General features: G+C 36.9%; 1 protein-coding gene across 1 annotated transcript in view; it reads right to left on the bottom strand.

Moving 5' to 3' along the window:
- MFSD14A (major facilitator superfamily domain containing 14A) overlaps positions 1–24,079 on the bottom strand; it is a 40,464-nt gene extending 16,385 nt beyond the window's left edge. Inside the window, exons 1-5 of the mRNA XM_069478292.1 lie at positions 23,858–24,079; positions 12,117–12,212; positions 4,285–4,347; positions 3,401–3,528; positions 441–555 (exon numbers count right to left, since the gene is read on the bottom strand). Coding sequence (XP_069334393.1) covers positions 441–555; positions 3,401–3,528; positions 4,285–4,347; positions 12,117–12,212; positions 23,858–23,941 — 486 coding nt within the window. The 5' untranslated portion in view covers positions 23,942–24,079. The remainder of the gene's footprint in view (positions 1–440; positions 556–3,400; positions 3,529–4,284; positions 4,348–12,116; positions 12,213–23,857) is intronic.
- Between the last annotated feature and the right edge of the window lie 412 nt (positions 24,080–24,491).

Below are 24,491 nucleotides of genomic sequence, written 5' to 3'. Positions count from 1 at the left end.
TTAAAGAGTTATAAACACATGCACACATACAAAAACAAAAGAATGAGACAGAGACTATATGGTCTACAAAGCTACAGAAAAGGTTAACTGATCCTCAAACCAGATGTAAGCCTCCTGTATTTTAGATCAGGCACTGAATAGGGGTAGTAATTTTTTAATTCATGTCATATTAATATTAAATAATTCATAATTTTAGGATTCTGTTAAAAAGGGCTCTAATGAGGTAAAATATCCAACTGAAAGTATCAGAACTTATATGCCTTTGTATGTAAAATGAAAAAAATTTTAAATGTAATTTAATGGATGATTTTATTACAAAATATATTTTGTTCAAAAAATACATCTTGTAATGTAAAGGTCTGCACTCCTTATAATAAAATATACTTTAAGAACAAGTTATTTTTCAGCAGATATAAAAGGTATAGAATAAATACTCGTACCAATCCATATGCCATGCTTCTTTCATGCTCCTGGGTTATGTCTGCCACATATGCAAATACCACGGAGAAAGTCACTGCAAAAACCCCAGAAACAGAGATGACAGCAAAGTACCACCTGGGAATGAAAGATAATCAACAAGAAATGGTTAGAATAATTAATTACTGTTACTTTAACTTTGCTTCATTTTATTTGTTTATTTTTGAGACAAGGCCTCATTGTCACCCAGGCTAAAGTACAGTGGTATCACCATAGCTCACAGCAACCTCAAACTCTTGGGCTCAAGTGATCCTCCCACCTCAGTCTCCTGAGTAGGTGGGACTACAAGCGCATGCCACAACACCCAGCTAATTTTTGACAGGGTCTCACTCTTGCTCAGGCTGGTCTTGAATTCCTAACCTCCAGCAATCCTCCCACCTCGGCCTCCCAGAGTGCTAGGATTATAGGCATGAGCCACTGTGCCAGGCACACTTTTATTAAATATAAGTTAATTAGATTAAGAATAGCTTACTAGGATAGTTCAAGAATTAACTCTTCTATGAATCATAAGCCACAGATATGAAAACACAGGGCTAAAGAAGTGGCCCTTCAATAGTAACTCAGCTACTATACAGGAATAGTTAGATAATGTATTCAGATAAATCTTTCACCCAACTGTTTAACTGTTAAGTGGCTTTGTTGTTTCTCCTAAAAATAGCAACAAACTAAATTCTATTATAATTCATCCATTACTATTTTCTACCACCACATTACACAAAAAACAAAATCTAGTAAACAAAACTGATGAACCAGTTTTTTCCTATTTATTTTGAGCCTATACATAGAAACTAGATGTTTTCCATAAGTTATCTTTAGCTCTTCAAATGTTGACAAAACAAACAACTGGGCTGGGCATGGTGGCTCACACCTTGTAATCCTAGCACTCTGGGAGGCCGAGGTGGGAGAATAGCTCGAGGTCAGGAGTTCGAGACCAGCCTGAGCAAGAGCAAGACCCCATCTCTACTAAAAATAGAAAGAAATTAACTGGACAACTAAAAATACATAGAAAAAATTAGCCGGGCATGGTGGCGCATGCCTGTAGTCCCAGCTACTCGGGAGGCTGAGGCAGGAGGATCGCTTGAGCCCAGGAGTTTGAGGTTGCTGTGAGCTAGGCTGATGCCATGGCACTCTAGTCCAGGCAACAGAGTGAGACTTTGTCTCAAAAAAAAAAAAACAAAAAAAAACAAAAAACAAACAAACAAAAAAAAAAAAAACCACAAAACCCCCCAAAAAAACACAACTGACTTCTTCACACAGAAGAAACCTGCATGTCAGTGTTCAGTATTTATGAAATTGAGAAGAGGCAATTACTATAAAGACTGAACAAAAGATATTTTAAAAAGCAAACTATAACTATAATTTTGCTATAGATGATTCTAAAATATCTAGCTGGGAATAAGAAGTTTCTATTATAATGTTGATATTTAGTTTTTTAAAATCATTTGTAATCTAATGAACTTTCAAAATATCATTCCACCAGGACTTTATTTTTCTAACACACTGCTTTCCACAGCAAATTCTTTATTCATTCCCTAGATTCTTCTGGTAAGATTTCATTTCCATGAGTAGTCTTCATCAAGTCTTTAGAGTTGTATCTAACCTACAAGAGGAAGATCCTGCCCCATATATACCCTTGAGCTTTTCTAGATAACACCATGGAATTATAGCCCATGCATGATGTAATACAGTTAACTCACATTAATACTCAGTGGAGTAGAAAGAACATTACTCAGAGAATAAATCTACAACCAAATTGGGCTCTATTACTTTGGGATAATCCATTTCTTTTTATGAGCTTTCCCTTCTTTTCTTCCCTGTGGGGGGAAAAAAAAATCCTGATTTTAATCAGAGTGGCTTTGAGCTCAGCCTCTTCCTCCTAGGAGCAGCATAAGCCTGATATCTGACCAAAAAAGATACAAGCAGAGATTGTATGGGAATTCTGTAAACCTTCCTTAAAAGAAGGTGGTGTGCTTTTCTTAGCCACTCATTCCATCTTGCTGCCTGGAGCACAAGTAGCCATCCTGGACTATTTGTGAGGGCTGAGGGTGCCAGAGCAGCAAGACAGAAACAGCCTGGTCCACTGGAACTGCCATACCAGCTCTGAACTGCTCAATTCCAGACTCTTTTTTCATATGGAAAGAGAAATAAACTCTCCTGATGTTTTCTTTCTGGCTTTAGTGATATACAGCAAAGCCTATTCCTAATTAATACAGATAATGATAAACTTTGTGTGTGGTGTTTTTTGTTTTTTTTTTTTTGAGACAGAATCTCGCTCTGTTGCCCAGGCTAGAGTGAGTGCCGTGGCGTCAGCCTAGCTCACAGCAACCTCAAACTCCTGAGCTCAAGTGATCCTCCTGTCTCAGTCTCCTGAGTAGCTGGGACTACAGGCATGCGCCACCATGCCCGGCTAATTTTTTCTATATATATTTTTAGTTGGCCAGATAATTTATTTCTATTTTAGTAGAGACAGGGTCTCGCTCTTGCTCAGGCTGGTCTCGAACTCCTGACCTTGAGCGATCCACCCGCCTCGGCCTCCCAGAGTGCTAGGATTACAGGCGTGAGCCACTGCGCCCAGCCTATGTGTGTTTTTAACATTCTACTTAAGAAAAAATGTTAACAATCCTATCCAATCCCTAAAATATTGTTTTGAAATTTGGGTTGTAGAATCCAAAAGCAGATTAGACAGTAGTCCAGATGCTTCCAATAGCAGCATCTAGTTCTAAAACCTTTATAAACTATTACTTAGCTACTTTAATTTTAGGGGCCTTCCTATCTGTGTCAAAGAATAAATGTGTTAGAAAAATAAAATAAAATAAAAACTTATATAGATAAGCTGGCCAAGAAAATTGAATGAAATAAAGGAATTAAGAAAGCAGTAACAGAAATTGGTAATTTAGTTGCTATAATATGAATGGGCACATACCATGGGCTGATCTTCATTAAAGGAATTGGGGCACATGTGAAAAATACTGTTAGCAGCAAGAAGGATTTTCGGCCCCAAACATCAGAAAGAGCACCAATAAGTGGGGCACTGAGGAATGACAATAAACCCTAAAAAAATTTAAAGGAAAAAAAAAATTTATACTATATATTCATGAACCAAAATAAATCATTTTACTACCATAGAAGAATTTTAAACAAGTTTGTTTCTAAAATAAATATATCACTAAACGTCAGATAAATAACTTATTTCTAATCTATATATAATTTTAAAATACCCCCAGTAGTCTAGAATCATCTGCAGGGGGCTGGCGGGGTATTAAATGTGAAATGTTCTCATGAGTTCTCAATCACAATAACTCCACAATAGCAATTCTAGGAAGATTATATTCCAATTATCTATTTTTATATCCATAGGTTAATTATCTGTTCATAAAATTTGTTGGTCAAATTAGATCAAGAGTAAAGAATCTGTATAACAACGAACACTTTACCATACTGATATAGTTTTATATTTATGATTTTATTTTAGTATAGTTTTCCCCTCTTTAATCTATATTCTTATTGTTAGTTTATGAAAGGATTGAGATCTCTGGACTAAGAATGCCAAAATAAAACAGAAGGAATCTGTTATGATGTAGTTTATTATTATACATAATTGGCTATACCTGAGTCAACTCACATTTAAAACCCAGTTAAGTCTAAAAACTATAAAGCAATCCTCAAAATATACTCAATCTAAGTATAAAAATTACCATTTACTGGATTAGTCAATTAGCTAACTTAATATGCTGGCAGAATTATATATACGTGAGTATTTTATGTGTGTATGCATATGTATTTGTGTGTTTATATGACTGAACCTACCTTTACTCCTTGAATTAGGCCATTCATCAGAAATGTATGTTTAGGGAAGGTTTCGTGTAATACCTAAAGAATAAAAACCAAAATAGAAATCACATGCTACATTTTAGTCTTAGTAAAATTTCTACATTAACATTTTCAAACATCCCTTTATAATACAATCTAATTTTATTTCATTTAAATTTTCAGACTTGTATTACACTATACATGCATATGAGTAAATATTAATAAGCAAAGATTTGTATGGCATTTATTATGTTATGGGGCAATAAATTGGGCACTTTACATATATTATCTTATTTAATTCCTCATACCAATTGTATTAGAAAATTGATACACAGAGGTGAAATGTCTTGTCCAAGAACGCACAGTCAGTAAGTGGCAAAGCTGAATCTGAACCCAGGAGGTCAGGCTTGAAAGGCTATGCTTTTAGTCACTGTGCTATGCTTCTTCCCACATATAACTCTCTTTCAGATGGGTATAGCATCTACGATGGGAGGCCGGGAGAATTAACAGGGAATTTTTAGTTGCCATAAAGTGGAGCTAGAAAAATAAGAAAAAAAATCCCAATCTATGAAAATGTGTAACAAGTTATTCTATCATTTCCATGGCTTGTTCTCAAATCACATGGCACCAATTTGTTCAGTGGGCAACAAGCGAACCAGTGGGAACCCACCGAGTGAAATGGCAGTTGGAGGCAATGGCAACTGGAAAAATAAAAAATAGCAGCTACTTTACAGCCCATGTGTCGGGCTTTTTATATACTCCAACATTATGAATTAGGTAATACTGCCACTTTACAGATAAGACAACTGAGTTCTTGCTTGATTTAGAAGCCAGTGCTTCTTCCATTTTACAATGCTGTCTTAGTAAAAACAAGACAATGTCAATGTAGGGAACAAGAAGAAAGACTGGGAAGTCCTCTCTATAGGAAGAAACACTACGGTAACTGTACTTTCTGACATCTTGTAAGAACCACCTTTAGAAGGATTAGAATGGTCCCCTTTTCTTCAGTTACTCTTCTGTCAATAACTAGAAATTTAACAAAAATTTACTTACTGTATATAAAAACAAAGAAAATTAGAAATGAAATGTTAGCAAAGAAAATCATTAACATGGGAAAAATCACATTTATGATATTCATATATTTTGTCTGCATCAGTGGTTCTCAAATGACAGCATTTGCTCCCCCCCCATCAGGGAATATATGGCAATGGCTGGAGATATTTTTGATTATCACAACTTGCAGAGGGAGAGAAGGGAAGATACTGCTGACTTCTAATACTCAGAGGTCAAGAATGCCGCTAAACATCCTGCAACATACTATTATACGTCAGCCACCCACAACAAATAATGATCTGGCCCAAAATGTCAATAGTGTTGAGGCTGAGAAAACCTGTTATTATTTATAATAAAGAACAACAAATCTAGAGAAGGGGTCTGCAAATTTTTTCTGTAGAGGGTCAGACAGTAAATATTTTCAGCTTTTTCCACCTCAGCAGGCCATACAGTTTCTATCTCAAATATTTAACTTTGCCCTTATAGAACAAAACCAGTCATAGACGACATGTAAATGAAGGGGTATGGCTGTGTTCCAATGAAATGTTATTTACAAAAAGAGTATGTGAGAAGGATTTGGTCCTTTGGCCATACTTTCCCAATCCTTGTACTAAAGGAAAAGATTTAAACTCCTTAAACTGGTATCCCAAAACCGTTTACAATCAAATCTATTTGTCTTTCAATAATCACAAAGGGACTACGGCAAGCCAAACCTTTCTAGGTATAAAAGAACAGGTTTGGTGTTAAAAAGAATGAGGAACATAATGCATGAAGCTTTATAATATGCTAGAGCTTATCAATAATGATTCACTTTGCCAAGTTATCTTCCATTCCAATCAATGTTTTAGAAATATTCCTACGCTTTCCAACATTCATATTTTTATATATGACATCCTGTCCATTTTGATTGTTCCCCTTATCTTATCTAGCCAACCCCCAAACCTTCCAAATTGTTCCCCTGCCACCAAACTTTCCTCTCTAAAGCAATCAATTCTCCTTTAGGGCCATATAACATCTAACAAAATTTTAAAAGAGAGACAAACATAACAAGTAATTCAAATGTTACAAAGATTTTTTCATCTGTCTGGATCCTTCAGCACTGATCTTTGGAATTAAATAAGAAAGAATATAACATTTTTTCTTTTTTTTTTTTTGAGACAGAGTCTCACTCTGTTGCCCATACTAGAGTGAGTGCCGTGGCGTCAGCCTAGCTCACAGCAACCTCAAACTCCTGAGCTCAAGCGATTCTCCTGCCTCAGCCTCCCGAGTAGCTGGGACTACAGGCATGCACCACCATGCCCGGCTAATTTTTTCTATATGTATATTTTTTTAGCTGTCCATATAATTTCTTTCTATTTTTAGTAGAGATGGGGTCTCGCTCTTGCTCAGGCTGGTCTCGAACTCCTGAGCTCAAACGATCCGCCCACCTCGGCCTCCCAGAGTGCTAGGATTACAGGCGTGAGCCACCGTGCCCGGCCAAGAATGTAACATTTTCTAAGAAATTTTATGAATCTTAAAAAGTTTAAGAACTTTAAATGCTTTGGGACTGTTTCTGTAGCAAAGATACAAAACCACTTAGGTAGAAGAGATGCTAGAGGATTGAGTGTTCCATAACATGGACTATGTACCTATCAGCTTGAACCATCAAACACTGGCCTGATATTTTCAGAACCATAGGGCTGTCAAAGAGTAAAGCCATTCCTTAGGATTATAGATCCTTATACCTACTGTCGTTAATTGTCTTTAGCTAGCTAATATGTTATTTAAGCAATGGATGATCACTGGTTGAACATCTACTATGATCAACCATATATTCATAACCTCTCAAAAGTGTTAGACTTCAGTCTTCAAGAAAATATTTGTCAGTTCATTATAATTGATGTCTAAAATTGATTATTAAATGAATTAATTTAAACAATACCTTTGAAATTTGAAATGCTTAAACTATAATACAATTTTTGAGAGGTATGTATGGGAAGAGAGAGATATTGACTTAAAATATAAATAAGTTGAATTATATCTTTATCCTTATTTTCCCTTTTTAAATGAATGTTAAAAGCTATAACTCTTAAGGCACCATTTATAATCAGTTTCAAAACACGTAAGACAGAAATGAAACGTTTAAAGGTTAACAAACTTTGAGAGCAAAGCTCTATCACTTGGTGCCTTCTTTTAGCCTGAAATCCACCTCTCCACACACTCCAACACTGAGGGAGGGGTAAGGAGTGTGGGTCTAAGACAAAGAAGACTGACAGCAAAATCAACAACAAGAAACAAAATTTGCAGGCAAAAACCTCAAAATGAGCAAAACTTTAAAAATCCCACATTAAATTAAATCTTGTTCTTCGTGATGTATACTAAATATATAACAGAATCAATTCTAAAAAATATATATACCTAGGCCTCACCCTTGAGATTACGATTTTAGCAAGACATGCTCTAAGGCCCAGGTATTTTGAAAAACTCCCAGCCCTCACTGATATTCACTTCTTATTAAAAATCATTGAATTAATAGATAACACATTCTAATTGCTAAAAAACGTTCATCACTAGTTGGCTAACCTGTCCTCACAAAGGTAAAAGCTAGCCTGCAGTCAGAAACTCTTATCTTACCTTGAAGGGTGGGTAGGATTATGGGAGAATCTTCATGTCCCACTTAACATATATTGCTTAATATTTTATAACAGGCATATACTGTCTCTAATCATAAAAAAGCAATATATATTATATACAGAGAAAGGCACGTATATATACAGATTTACACATGTGCTTACATGCACAATTTTCCTTAGTGATGCTTGAAAGATTCTTGCTGTTCCAATGCCCAAAGTCCAAAGTACCTGAAAGTACCTAAAGCATAACAAATCTCAGCAATTAGATGCAATCTAATCTCTACAACCTAATCCTTGTTCTCCCACCCTCACGGTTCTCCTCATCATACAAATTAAAAGAAAAATGTAGAACACAAAAACTGCATTTAAAAACATGTACACAGGGCCAAGTGTGGTGGTTCATGCCTGTAATCCTAGCACTCTGGGAGGCAGACGCAGGAGGATCACTTGAGGTCAGGAGTTTGAGATCAGCCTGAGCAAGAGTGAGACTCCATCTCTACCAAAAATAGAAAAAATTAGCCAGGAGTGGTGGTGCATGCCTGTAGTTTCAGCTACTCAGGAGGCTGAGGCAGGAGGATCGCTTGAGCCAGGAGCTGGAGGTTGCAGTGAGCTATGATGATGCCACAGCACTCTAGGAGGGGCAACACAGTGAGACTCTGTCTCCAAAAAAGGGGGTGGGGAGAAGAATATACATAAAGAAAATAAAGAAATAAAGTTCTGAGCTTAAAATTCATTAATATTTAGCTGGGTGCAGTGCTGCATGCCTGTAGTTCTAGCTATTCCAAAGCCTGAGGCAGGAGGATTGTTTGAGGCCAGGAGTTGGAGACTAGCCTGGCAACACAGCAAGACTCTGTCTCTTTTAAAAAATCATTAATATTTAAATTTTTTTCTGAGAAGATGCTTGATTTAAAAAATATAATTCTTTACCTTTTTTTGTTTTTTGATTATGAATAATAATATAGACAATTCTCCCTAGTAACAATAACATCATTTTGCCATTTTAAAATTCATGTATAAAGATCAAACATGGGATTAAAAGTAACTGTTATAACAATCACGGAAAAACAAAGTCTTCCAATAAACATAACTGGGAAAGATATCATAGCAGTTATTCTAAGATATGTAGTCATGCTGGCCAAAACAAAAATAAAAACCTCCAAAAACTTTATTAAGTACCCACAAATTAGCACCTTTCATTTTCCTAACCAGAATTCAGTACAGATGGTCCCCGACTTATCATGATTTGACTTACAATTTTCGACTTTACAGTGGTGTGAAAGCTATTCACACCATACTTCAGATTTTGAATTTTCATCTTTTCCCGGGCTACTAATATGTACAATACTCTTTTTTAAATTTCAGAATATTATGGGGGTACAAACACTTTGGTTATATATATTGCTTTTGCACCACCTGAGTCAGAGCTACAAGCTACAGAAAGTGTGCACCACACCCATTAGGTGTGAATTTACCCACACCCTCCTCTCCCCTTCCACCTGACACCCAATGAATGTTACTTCCATATGTGCACATAAGTGTTGATCAGTTAGTGCCAGTTTAATGGTGAGTACACGTGGTGCTTGTTTTTCCACTCTTGTGATACTTCACTTTGAAGAATGGGTTCCAGCTCCATCCAGGATAATATAAGAGGTATTAGTTCACCATTGTTTTTTGTGGCTGAGTAGTACTCCATGGTATACATATACCACATTTTATTAATCTGCTCATGTATTGATGGGCACTCGGGGAAAAAAAGACACTCTACAGTAAACACAATACTTTCTTGTTATGCTAGGCAGCAAGCAGCAGCTCCCAGTCATCCACGGGATCACGAAGGTAAACAACCGATAGTCTACAGTGTGCTGTGTTGTTGTATGATTCTGCCCAATGGTAGGCCAATGTAAGCCTTCTGAGCACATTTAAGGCAGACTAGGCTAAGATATGATGTTTGGTAGTTGAGTGTATTAATGCATTTTCAATTTAAATATACTTTCAACTTACAATGGGTTCTAGACTTAACCCCATCATAAGTCAAGGAGCGCCTGTATATTAAAAAGTGAAAAAAAGAAAAATTAAAAATACTGTCCATTTTTTAATTAAAAATAATTAAGGATACACTAAGTACAAAGTCTGTTTTCTATGTCTACAAAAAATGAATAAAGACTTTCTGCCTAAATAAGGAGATTCCTTCTTTGTTCTTAAAAAGATAGTCTCCCTTTGTTCAAGTAGGGGGAAAAAAAAACTGCACCAAAGTTGCACAAAAAGTTGACATATCTTAAAAAAGTGTAAACCAGAAGCAAATTTTTAAAATAGCTATACACACTTTAAATTATGATGACAAATTATGGAAACATCACGAAAAGCTTTTGTGACAGCTTGCTAACAGCTTACCCACATTTTAATCCTCTACTTAGCTAGTGGTTGGGCTACCCAACAATCTCAACTATCTAAAACATGGGTATGAGCCACTCACTACTAGCATTCCCCAAAAGACTGAGCACCAGAATCAAGCAAGCCTAGGTTCAAATATCAATACTGCAGTTTACTGTCACAGTACCAATCAAGTTTCTTAACTTTTCTAAGCCTCAATTTCCTCATCTGAATTATGAGGCTAATATCTCACAAGGTGGTTATGAGGATTAAATGATAATGTATTTAGAGTGCTTAGGACTGTGCCTGGGCCCATGATAATATAAAAACATATAGACTGTTTACTATTACAGAGCTCAAGTGCTTTAAATCACTGGAGTGATGACGATCCATCCACCAGACAGATTTATGTGTTCAACTGGTAGTAGATTCTACACAAGCACATTGGAGCATTAAGAAAGCTAATATAAAGTCATGAGACCACAAATCATTACAGCACCTCAGTAGTCCTTGACAACAGATTATTACAATATAATGAAGTTACGAATGTCATAATGAACTTGCATCATTGGAGGAAGTTCCAAATCACTGTACTTGGATTATGAAGACAGGAAATATATAAATTAATTTTTGAAAGATTTCCATCAGAAATTAGTAAGCTAAAAAAACTGCTACTTTAAAAGTCCACATTTCAATTATTTTGAAAATCTATTTATGTAAAACTGATAATCCATTATAGATAAATGAGTTACACTTCTTAAAAAGAAAAGGATTTCAACAGAAACATTCAAATTGGCATTCTTACAATTGTAATATATGTCAGTTATTCAGGGAGCTATTCCTAACTGGCAATGCATGCTTTATTATAAAAAGAATTGCATTTATCTGAAGATTTTCTTTTCTTCTGAATCTTGTTATAGCAGTGCTTATGCTTATCCCCTGTATATTCAAAATAATTGTTAAACGTCAATATTTTATGTATATATAGTTATGACTATGCAGCTGTAACTAAGTATGCCGAGAAATATGGATTGTAAATGTTCTTAAACTAGTTCACCCTACTTATGTGATTATCCAATTTTTCTATAAATAGCCTTTTTGTAAAAAGCTTTTTTGTATAACAATGAACAATCTCATGAAAATGTAAGATAGTATATCATTTTAAAATTCTATCCTTCTAGGATTTGGTAAGCTACACATTTGTCCTAATTATTCTTTTCAAGATAGTAAGACTTTTACCATAGATACTTCTTCTTTCATTCCATTCCCTTTATCTGTAACAACAGGAGAAAACCAACTAACACCTGAGTTGAGCAGTCTGGCAGGGAGGTCTTTTCTAATGTTCTAAATCTGGGGAAATTTGGGTAAAATCAGCTTAGGCCTATGAAAGAATAAATCTTCTAGATGGTTACCTCTCAAGCCTCAGCCAAAATGGAAAGAAACTTGTATTTAGAACATGCAACTTCATAAATTAATCTCAAGATAATTATGCTGAGTCATGCAGGTCACAAAGATCATTTTTCCTAAACCTGTCAGTAGAATTCCTTCCACCCTATCCAGAGTGGTGATGAGCCTGTGCCTGAATATGTCCAATTACACACCCTCCAGCCCTCCAAAAAAGTAAAAGAGAAGGTTGGAAAAGACAACCCAAGCAATAAAATACAGGAGTACTGAAGGGCTGAAAATTTTGGTGGGAGAATTAACCATGGAAAGGAAAAGGGGCCATTTTTTCCTTCAAAACTAAAGAAAAAGAGATTTTAGAGTCAGTGATAAATAAGTTAAAAGATTACTTACCACCAAGGTGGGTGCTGTCAACAATCCCCAAGCAAAAAACTCCAAAAAGATGACGATAACCGCATGATAAACACTAGGAGAACCTATTCCTTGAGGCTATAAAACAGATTTTTTAAAAAGTTAAGAGTACATTCTAGAATTAGTAACGATGGCAACAGTCAATAAATATTTATTAAGAACATATATGTACTGGGCACCATGTCAAACATCTGCACAGACTGTCCCTGTGCTCAAGGTGCTAGGGACGGACAAGAAAACAACTAAATTCATTTCTGTAAGCACGGTGTGCAATGGGAACATACCGTGTGTGGGGGGTGGGAGGGGCGGTGCTGGGAATATCGGACATCCAAGAGGAAGGTTGAAAGGATACAACAGAGTTAGATAGGTGGGGGTAGAGGGTGGGAAAGACAGCTCAGCCCGCACAAAGGTTCAGAGGCTGACAGCATGAGGCATTATGGGACTCATATATGTAGTTCAGTACAACTGGAGCACGGGCAGCACGTTGGGGCGCACTGAAAGATGAGCTACTCAACGACTAGCTAAGGAATCTATGTTCTGAAGGCAATGGGAGCCACTAAAGGATTTTAAGTAAAACTCACATGATTACATGAAAGTTTCAAGAAAGATTTTTCTGGCAAAGGTGCAGCAGTTAGGAGGCTACTGGACTAACTCAATACATAAATGAAGCAAGCAGCAAAAATTACAGATAATCAACATGGCTCACAAGCAGAACAGTCCCCAACGTAGTATGTACATGGTTTGGGATTTCACGTACACAAGAAAAGAAAGTGCAAAATTAAGTTCATGTTTATACCGCTGCTAGATATGTCATAAGAATTGCTTCAGTTGTTAAGTTTCATATCTTAAAGAGCAATATGAAATTGATGGAAAAACAAATAACCTATAATATTAATTTAGTCTCCACTAAAAAAGTTTGTATAGTAAGACAAGATTTTCTAGACAAATGTCTAAACTACTGCTATTTGGTCTCATCAATCAACTTAAACATTTAAGATCAGGATTTGCATGCAAACAAATACAAATTACAATGTCATATCTAAGCTTTAAAGAATATTCAACAGCCTTATGCAGAAATATTAAGTGTTTGGATTTCTCTATATGCTGAAAACAATGCTGCATCATTGTTAATATTGTCGCAATGTGTCATCATTTAAAATAATAGATGTCTCTCCCAACCTACAGAATTCAGGTACTTGAAAACCCCCCCGGGGTAGATCTTGAGACTGAAGGACCATTGCTGGAAATGAATTTGCATAAGATCTCATTCATTCAAACAACACCTATGGAGTACCTACTATGTACCAAAGGTTCCAGGATTACAAAAACAATTAAGATGGACTTCCTGATGGGAAGGAGTTCACAGTCTAGAGAGGAAGAAACCTCATTATAATCACCTGCTTATGTGTACATGCAATAAGAGAGAGATGCACAGATTAGGAAGCAGGAGAAGAGTACTGAAAGAAAAGAAAGTGGAAGTAGGAAGGGCCATAACCATTTAAAGCTGCTGGAAAATAAGGAGAAGGAGGCAGAAGAGGTAGCCTCTATACTTTGTTAAGGAAATTCTCATCTTTTCTCTGGAGACATAGGAAACCACTGAAGGGTTTCAAGCAACAGAACAATCTGATCAGACCTGCATTTTTCAATACATCACTGGTGATTTCCTAAAGGATAGAACTGAAGAGCAAAGTGCATGCAAAAGAAGGCTATTTGAATCAGCTCAAACGAGAGGAGGAGGACATGAAATAATGGAGTGGTACGGACTCTGGAGGGGAGAGAATGGACATAAGTATTCAGAATTTGAAGATGGCAGAACTTGATAAATAGTGGGAGGGAGAATCAAGAATGACTTCCAGATTTTTAGCTTGATTGTCTAGTAGCAGAAGGTGGTGGCTTCCCAATACTTTTTCTCCCACAAGGCTCAGATTTACTTCAGGTCCTATCTATGAGATTGTCCTCTTCATTTATAACATTTCTATTGTCTTTGAGCCCTGATTAAAACAATTAGTCAGCAGCAAATGTGATGTTTGAAAGTACCAGAGTGGATGAAATTTTCAGGAGAGGATAAAGTGTAAAAAAGCAGTAGGCTAAGACAGAACTCCAAGGAATGCCAACATTTTAGTGGTAGGCAGAAGAAAAGGAACCCATGAGGAAGATAAAGAAAGAACAATGAGAAAAATATCAGGAAAATCAAGAGAATATAGTGTCACAGATGATAAAAGAGTAGCTTTAGGAAGGAAGTGGTGATGACCAGGAAGTACCAAATGAAGCAAGGATAGTAAGATAAGATCAAAAAATGGCTGTAGAATTTGGTAAGCTCCAAACGTGTTTTGTTCACTACCACATATACCCAGCACCAAGTAGAAAGCTTGGTAGAACTTCTCAGGGCCTTTAACATGCTAATTTATATTACAAATCTCCAAGACAATACAGTGTGCACTGTTCTTCAATCTCGAACGTGGAATCCCTTTACACAACAGATAATAATATCTCATGGACACTTGAGTTCTGTGGAAAAAAGCTTGGGAAATGCTGAGAAAAAGGTGGTAATTATATTAAAAACATGTAATATACACACAGAACAAAAACAACAGTAGAAAATAATGTGTTAAAAGTGGCTCTGTGTTTAAGTGAAGCATACTTAATCAGTCAAGAGGAATGTCAGAGAAGGCTTCCCAGGAGAAAGGCAGTATCATCTAGGCTAACACCTCAAAGTCCAGTGGGAAAGATGTCAGGATTGTCAGGTGTGTATGGGATAGGGTGGGAGGTGAGGGGAGCATATTATGACCAAGAGTATTTGAGGTAAAGAAAACATGATATGTGAAGGCCAGAAAACAGGAGACATTATAGCTTACTTCAGTATCTGATAACTAAGGAGGAAAGCGGCAATAGTTGAGGCTGAGAGGTTAGGAGAGGTGAAGTTGGAGAGCTAACTCGAAAAAGGTCTTTTAAGTCACATTAAGTCCTTTAACCTAAGGCAGCAGGAAAACACTGAAATGTCTTAAGCCAAAGAGTAAATCCCATCACAGGACTGCCTTTCTAGAATAACAACTTTCACTGTCATGTGGCAAATAGGTTGGAAGGGAATCAGAAAAACCAAAAGGCAGGTTGTTGCAGAAACGGAGGTTAGAGGTAACAGTAATCTGAATAAGAGGCTGGCAGTAGGAATGCAGTAAAGGAAATGGATATGAAAAACATTTAGGAGGTAGAATCAGTAGGACTCAGTGGTTGACCAGATGTAGCAGAGGGGAAGGGACGATCAGCAATGAAGAAATAAGATTTCAGTTTCTGGCTTGGTTGACTAGACAGTGAGGAACGGAGAAAACATAGAAGATTAATTCAGTTTTAGTTATACTGGTTTGAGAAAAACATGTACAACATTAGCTGAATTTAAAAGGCAAACAAATTGAGGAAGATTATGCAAGAAATAACAAAAGATTACTATCTTAGCCAGGCTAGGCATTCATAAAAAGTCATACAAAAATACTAAGACATGCTAAAAAATATAAAGGACAAACATTAATAATTTTTAAAATATTTAATAACATCCTATCCTACAGAAATAATCAAACATTCAGAAAAAGCTCTCCCACAAAGATATTCATGGCAGCATCAATTACAGTAGGAAAAATAGAAAACTAAATGTTCAATTTTTTGTTACATATCCCATAATCAAATCACAGTATGTAAATCAGAATAATATGCAGCCCAAATTATTTATAGATGATTTATAACATGTAAAAATGCTTATGGCAATGTTAAATTTTAAAAAATCAAAGTAGGAAATAAAATTATATACAGAGGGTAATTTCAACTATGAAAAACAACAAAAAATCTGTTTACTATGCTGTTCTGAATTTTCTAAATCTTTTCTAACAAGCATGCTTTTACTTTTAGAGGAAAATGTGTTGTTTATTTAAGAGAAAAACTAGGTAAAACTAGAATGGAAAAAGATAGGTAGGCTGCATATACTTGTCCCTTCTGAATCATTCTATCAAATTTCCCAGAATTGGTAGGAAAACATATATTACTTATTAAAAAAAGAAAGCAGGGAGGGAGGATATTTGCTTGTTCTGAAGTATTAGTTATTTTGAGAGCTGTATTTTATCCATATTCATCTCTTCTATTTTAAAGAATTCAGAAGCAATACAACAGCTTTATAAAATGAACACATTTAAAAAATATTTTACTGATTTGGAATTAAGAAAACTTCTAGGTAGGACTTTGACACAAGCACCAGTAATTACAATTACTGGTGACTGCAATGGAATACCCACCCATGAGCAAAATTTCAGGACAATTTGGGAATATGTGGTCATGGACTAGGCAGAAAAACCAGAGGGGAGAGGTAATGGATAAGAAGACACGAAAATATTTGACCAGTTAGTAGTTTACAGTGTCTAGAGTAGAGAGCCAGATCATAAAGATCTTATCAACAAATGACATCTGAGGATGGCTCAAGAAAACTGCAAGGGGTACAAAGTGAAAAATTCTCAAGGAGACAAATCTGAACCTAAACTAACACATACCCAACCACTAATGCCAAGATATGCCACCAAAAACTATAATAATTACTATATCAAAAGTCCATTCAGCTGAGTAATTTCTCTCTTATGGAGGCATGAGAGATGGTTCCATGGTAGTCATCTTTAACTTTAACCTGAGAAATCAGGGGCAATTTCCTTTATCCCCCAATTCCACTCCTCAATCTAATCCCCAAAATTTCTAAATCATACTTTCCATTGGTAACAGACCATAGTTTTATCACCTAGGCTTTTGGCTGGGCCTCTAAAAATCTACTTATTTATTGTCTTACTCTGTTACATTGAACAATTTTTATAAAATTTAGCTTTGTAAGGTACCTATTTTATTTGGCCTAAACTTACCTTTTCCAACCTCATGCTCCTTGAGGCAGCCCTGTGCTTTATTCTTCTATGATCTGAATCATCTGGCACATGCATAGCACAAAGGTGCTTAACAGATGTTTGTAGAACTGAAATGAATTATTCTACAAGTCCCTTCTACCTATTACCGTAGTATTCAGTATAGTTACTATATTTAAGCACAGTACATTAATTAAACTTGCAACTTCCTTATTAATTCCCTCCTCTATACTTTGATATCCCACTGTTCACTACAGTATTTATCACATGGATTGATCATACAGACACTACATTAAAATAATATTACTGAAAACTTATGATGGTTTTCATTCATAATCTAACTCTTTCTAACAACCCTTCGAGATAAATACTATTATGTCCATTTTACAGTCCAATACAGCAAATAAAATATGAGGCAGAGCCCAATCCAAGCAACTCCAGAGACCAAATCTTAACTATTGCATACACTGCCACAGACTATCACTCTCTTAAGTACAAGGATCAAGTCTTCTCCATTGTAGCATCCTAATCCATAGCACAATGCCTGCTATACAAGGGGTATCAGTGAACCAGGAGCTTATGTGGATTGTTGGCTAGGAGACAGAAGTTGTTCCAAGAGTAACTGAGCATTATAATTCTATTTATTAATTAGTATGCTATCTTGTGAGGAAACAATGAGAATAAACCAAACAGAGTCATTCTGTAAAACAACTGGCTTAGATTCTTTATTTAAAAAAAAAACAAAAACCAAACCCCAGAAAAAAAGCTATTCTAGACTAAAAAGAGGCTGAAGAAAGATGGCAACTAAGCATAATGATTAAACTCTGCATTGACTTTTTTTTTTTGCGCCCTTCCTTGCTCTTTTCCTGCTGCGACAATGGGTCCAGTCATCGTTTGTGGCTTATGTATCATGCTCTGTAAACCTGTATCTTGCTCTTGCCCTATAATCCTATCTTTCTTGCCTTAATAAATCTTATTTTTGTGCAAATACCAGGCAGACACTTGTTTGGAAACACTCAAGCTGTCTCTGTACCTCACTTTCATTTTCTGTCCAGAAATAGTGCCTGCCCATGTTGGGGAATGGAGTTCTCTGAACCTATTTGGGTCCGAGGGCTGCCCAATTCTTTAATTGTACTTTTGTTCAATTAAACTGTTAAATTTAAAAAACATAAAAAATAAAAAAAAATAAACTATGCACTGGAAAAAAACCCTACAAAGTGGATACTACTGGGGCAATTGGGGAAATGTGACCATAGACATATTGCATATTAGTGTTGTATTAATGTTAAATTTTCTGATTGTGGTGATTGTATTGTGGTTATAAGGGAAAATACTCTTATTCTTAGATGACATATCTAAGTATTTTAGGGATAAAGTGTCATGATGTCTACAACTAATGTTCAGATGGTTCAGAGGAAAAAATGTGAGCATATATATAGAGAGAGAAAGTAAAAGCAAATGTGGCAAAATGTTAACAACTGGTAAATCCTGAATCTATATGATGGGCAAATGAATATTCATTGTGCTATTCTTGCATCTTTTCTGTAGTTGTGAAAAGTCTCAAAAGTTAGGGAAATAAAAAAAAAAATGACAAGTAACAAAATAAAGTATGAAGGAAAATAATTCTGAACTTAGAATTTAATATTCTGACAAGTTATCAATCAAAAATGAGAATAAAATACATCTTCAGAAAAAATAATGCATTTCCTCTTAACAGTACACAGCTAAGCTGACTAAAATAATTTAATGTGAAAGTCTTACACAGAAAAAAATATACTTAGTTGTAGGCATCAAAGAATTACAGCTTTTCAGGGAGGGACAAAAAAAAGTTAATATAGAAAATACTGTAACTACAAAGCTGCTTTAATGAAATCCTGACCTGAAACATTATGGTATGTCTGGAGGAAATTAGGCTTTACTACTAGATTTTGGTATCATGGTGTTTTTTCTTGTTTTCTCTGACTTTAATCAAAGAGGGCCAGAGTTTACTACATTTGTAAACCAAAAAGGAAACCAATCTTCAATTTTCTGAAAATATGAATCCCCATAACCATGTAGTGACACCATTATGCTAATTAAGTCACACTGGCTTAATCTGCAGTGAGATTTAAAAATTATCTTACATGTTATGGATCAATTTTAAAGTGAGAGATATTCAGTATCTGTGCATCATCACATAGTAAAGAGGTATTGGTTAAAATTGCTCCTAAACAGAATGAAAGATACTTCTTAAAAATACTCTTCACATGAGTTCATTGAGATTAATTAAGTTTTATACTTAAAGCGGGGGTGGGTGTTAGAGCTTAAGATTATACTGCTTTGTGGTAAATTTTGGAAAGATAAGCAACAAGACGATATAATCTATCTTCCTCCATTCTTAGCAGGAAAAGATGTGGCTGTCAAATCAAGTTAAGTCATCCAAATTACACTGTTTCAAATGACTACAAATTGAACTCACTAAAAAGACAAAATTAAATTAAAAATTTAAAAACCACCACTAACACAAAAATCAAACTGTCACCAATGTCTGTCCTGAACTCAGGACTGGTATGATCTCTAATTACTCAATTTATATAGCTAAATGATAAATATATATTATCTACCATTCCTTGTTTTAAAAAAAAGGCTCCCTAAGGGAAAGTATTTCATATGATAGAATTCATAACTGTTTTTATACATTATTGACAAAGTCAACCACCCATTATGAAGAATAAGCTACTACACCTGGCCATCAAAGAGACAAAACCTATTTCAGGGATCTTTATGTACCCTAACTGAAATCGTCAACTGTTACTTTGAGACTTCTAATTCAAAATAGTGCTAAAAGACAATTTGAGCTTTAAATAAAAAATTTAAATCATATATACTTGTCAGAATGCTGCTTAGAAAAAGCTATTCTTTTTACTTAAACTTTAAACTTCTGGTAGCTGCAAAAGAATAGGTGAATTTCTGCAAATGGTATGATTATACTGGGAAGCAGGTCTTCCAATATATCAGAATGAACTGGATACAGACAGTCATTAATCTGAGAAAACTGCTTACTAATTTATCCATAAACACAACCTAAAGCAAATGTTGATCCGTGGAGCAAGGAGTTAAAGTCATTCATGGCGCTGCCTACAACATACCTGCAAAGACAGTATATACACCCTGATGCTTTTTGAAAAGCATCACAGGGTCCCCTCAGAGCTTATATGTTAGTCACTAAAAGTTATTTGACAGCTCTCTGGGTCCACAGAGGCCTTATACCCCTGAGAGCTATCCTGCCACTACTTCAGCCGTCCCTGTAGGTAAAGAGTTGTTGCTGACTCCTATTTACTCTAATTAAAATCAGAGATACCAACAACAAAAAAAAAATCTGATGCTCTGCTTTTCTGCACATACATATTTCACTTTGGAAATGATATATTAAGTCTTCTTTTTCCAGGTACATCCAACAAAGCAATCCACACATGCCTTGCTTTCTATCAAATTTTTAAAGTCATTTTACCAATTCACTGTGAAAGAACCATACATTTTCCACTTTGTCAGAGATGCAGTCCCACAACTGTATTCACACAAAACAATAAAGATCATATTTTAAAAAAGCAAAATTTAAAAAGCACAAGGAAAATTCAATTTGAACAATGTAAATAACTCTTTAGCTCTTAGCCTCTAACTGGAATGCTTATAAACAATTTGGAAACAACACATGGTTACGATTTAACAGAACAAAACAAAATTTTAGTATTCCAAAATGTCAGAATGCATTTTTTTCTTTCTTTTTTTTTATTATTATTTTTTAGCTGTCCATATAATTTCTTTCTATTTTTAGTAGAGATGGGGGTCTCACTCTTGCTCAGGCTGGTCTCGAACTCCTGAGCTCAAACGATCCGCCCACCTCGGCCTCCCAGAGTGCTAGGATTACAGGCGTGAGCCACCGCGCCCGGCCAGAATGCATTTTTAATTCAGTGGTCTTACGTAGTCTACACTGAGATACATCAAATGTTAGTTACATACATTAAAACTTATAACTAAAAACTGTATATCTACAGTATGGATGCTTCAAAAGTGAATCCACCAATGTATGGCTACTTTCATCAGTGAAATGGTATATAGCATATGATTAAATAAATATTTACTGAATATAACCTGTGGAACTTATTCTTTAGCTACTTATGCTGTTTTCAAACAGAACAACTGCTCTTAAACTTTTGAGAAGAATGGACCCTTTGGGGAATCTCCCAAGAAAAAAGTATAGTCAAAGAAAATTTTGCAAACAACTTCAGGGTGAACAGGCCCAGGTTAAGAACGCCTGATCTAGAATCACACACCTTAATGTAATTTACCTTAATTGCATACTACTTAAATAGGCAGCATATTAGCCTCATCCTGGCTTCAGAACCAACTGAAATACAAGTTCAAGGAAAAAAAATGTCAGTAACATGATTAACTTGGTTCACGTAGAAGGGTTCCGTTCACTTCTTCAACTACCAAACACTATAAATCTGCTCTAATTTTTTTGACAAATCATGAACAACTCACTATTTTGTTTATAAATTTTAAAATTGTCTGAACAGGCCTACAAATATGTCATCAGCAGAAGGACAATGGGAAAGAATTTTATTAACATTGTTGAATAAGAGAAAGAAAACAGAGAGGGATCAGCTCAGTACCACTGACCAGGTATGTGAAATAATGTTTAAAGCCTGTCATGTACCACCATAAGCTTCAGACACCTGACTCTGAATGAATCTACCCACTGGTGGAACTTTCTAAAATCTCTGAAACTGTAATGACAATAGCAATAGCTCCAAAACATTCTATGATACAATGAATTTTTTAAAAAAATACACACAAGAACAGAATATCAAATGGCAATTTTTTCCCCTTTCTTAAAAAATGTTCATAACAGTCTGACCTAGTGTAAGCAGAAAGGCAGAAAAGCAAATGCCATTTTAAAATCACTCCTATGACTGTAACAGTTATACTTTTTTCATTTAAGGCAAGAATAAAATACAAATACTGCAAAAAACTCCCAATATTTATTGAAATATATCCCGTTTATGTATAAAAATTATAATAAAAATTCATCTAGGAATGTGCTACCACAAAATAGAAGTGTTTTTATCACTTTAAAATTCACATACTAAGTCCTGTGGTATTAAAAAATGCAAAACAAACCTCTTATTCTAAGAGTGTCCGGTGCTTAGAATGGAAAGTGAAACATCAAGTGTATAAAGATGAGAAATGATAATACCCCCATGCTCATCTTCTGTAAAGTAAATCAAACAAAACCCCAGAGAGGTAGTAAGACTGAACTTTACAAGGAAAATGCAGGAGTGTTTATCAGTTTTATTCTTTTCTTTTGCAAAGAATGCTGATCTTAAAAATCACTTGGTCTTATAAATATGTAATCCTCCACTGCCTCTATTTTGTAGATTTTTATGAAGAATTTAAAACATTGTCTCTTTCTAAAGGTTGACAAAGGCAACTGTTTTTCTCCCCACATAGTTCTTACCAACTCCATCAAAAGAGCTATCACTATTCATAACTGATTTCATCAAAAGCAATGTTTTAATTAATCAAGCTCAATAAAAAGGATCAGAGGAATTTGAAGTTTCTTTTTTCAACAAATTTCAAAGCTATGACATCTAATAAATTTGATTAAATAAAAATATACTCTGAAATCATTACATATGTCCCAAGTTATCTAAATTTTGGCATATCGACTGGGCCGTGTTCTGAAATGTCAAAAGAAAGTTGACATGTATTTCAAGTGAATTCAGCAAATCTTCAATGCTGGCCTACTTACATATTGAGTACTGTGCTAGCAGTTGATCAGGGCTCCAGTAAAATACAAACAGAAATGGAATTAAAGGAACCATTTCTGCATACAGGAATGTGAACATGTATTTCACCTTTTCGTTCTGTTTCAGAACGTGATATCAAAGGGTGCAACAAAGACCAGAGAGGGTAGCAACCGGGAATCTTAGCATTAAAAAGTATGTGAGGGTTTTTTTTTTTTTTCCAATTAAAAATCCTACGTCCCCTGCTGGTTAACTACAACACAGTGCATAAAGTTGTGATGACAACTGTTTTTAAAAAGCAAACATTTTTTTTCTTGTTCCCAACCTGTCTTCCTTTCAAAGCATCTTCTTCTAATCCTTAGGCCAGTATCAACTCTAGTAGTAGTTTTGATCTTAAGGGCATAAGGTGATGCCTGTGTTTGAAAACTAGCCGGTTCTGATGTAGGCCCCAGGTGTCTACCGTCAGGCTTCCGACGCCGGGCAGAGAAGAGGAAAGCCCACCTCCCGACAAGGTCTACGGTACAGTACGCAGCTAAGAGCAGGAGCACCGACGCAGAGCGACGTGGAAGGAGAAAGCGAACGTACTACCGAGCCGCAGCGGGGTCGCCGCGCCAGATGCCATCCCGTTAGCAACATAGAAAGGCAGGGATTGCTCCTGGCCCCAAGGCAAGCGCGGCGACGGCTTCTCAGGGCCTGGCAGCCAAGACGAGGCTGCGGCGACTGGCGGGGAGCCGGCACATTGCTCCCCGCGGCGGAGACGCACGTGGGGCTTGAGGCCGCAGGGCCTCCGGAGGTGGCCGAAGCAGAGGGAGGCAGGTGCGGGAGAAGCGAGGATGGGCCCCGGAGGCCGCAGGCCAGAGCGGGGGAGGACAATCCCCGGAGCAGCGGAATGGGAGTCCGGGAGCCCGAGACACCGGCACGGCAGACAGGGTTGGGGTGGGTGGGGGTGGGTGGGGGTGGGCGGGGGCGCCTGGGGTCGGCAACGCGAGGGGCAGAAAGAGATCGGATGGGGGCCCCAAAGAACACTCGCCGGCGCGGAACCCCAGCTCACCGTGCCTCCGTCCTTAATGATGATCTTCTTGGCCAGCATGATACTGCGGTTCGCGGCCCGTTTCTTCTTCTTCCCCTGGGTCATTTTACCATCCTCGTTTCCTGGCGCTGCTGCAGCCACTCCCGGGGCGGCCGGCCCCAGCGGCGAGTGCCGTCCCGCCACTACCGCCGGGCCGAGCCGCTCCGGGCGCCCGCCGCCATCTTAAGGGCCCGGCCTGCCTCCGGCGGCGCGTCACATCGTGCGATCGGCCGACGAGCCCGCCCCGCCCACGTGACGCCGCCCCGCCCACTCGCGAGCTCCGCGGCCGCAGCGCACGGAGGGAGGCCGGCCGGGGAAGGGAGTCCGCGGGCTCGCGGAGCGCTGCTGGCCGCCTGTCAAGCCCTGTGCTTGCGGCTCACCAGCTCGCTTAATCCTCACGACAGTTCTGGGCGATAGGGACAGGTATTGTACCCCCCTCACAGACGAAGAAATCTGTTTCAAAAAGTTATCTGTTCATGGAAATACAGCTGATAAATGGTTGCGCTGGAGTTCTGCCCAGGCGTCCTGAACTATTAGCATGATCTCCAACTGTGTTCTAACCAAGACGGGAACTGAAGGGAACAGTACAGAGAAATCATTTTCCAGAAATAGCGGG

The sequence above is a fragment of the Eulemur rufifrons genome, chromosome 8, assembly GCF_041146395.1.
Source record: "Eulemur rufifrons isolate Redbay chromosome 8, OSU_ERuf_1, whole genome shotgun sequence".
Classification (NCBI taxonomy): domain Eukaryota; kingdom Metazoa; phylum Chordata; class Mammalia; order Primates; family Lemuridae; genus Eulemur; species Eulemur rufifrons.
Note: the sequence above shows the minus strand (reverse complement) of the source record. Positions and strands in the feature narration are given on the sequence as shown.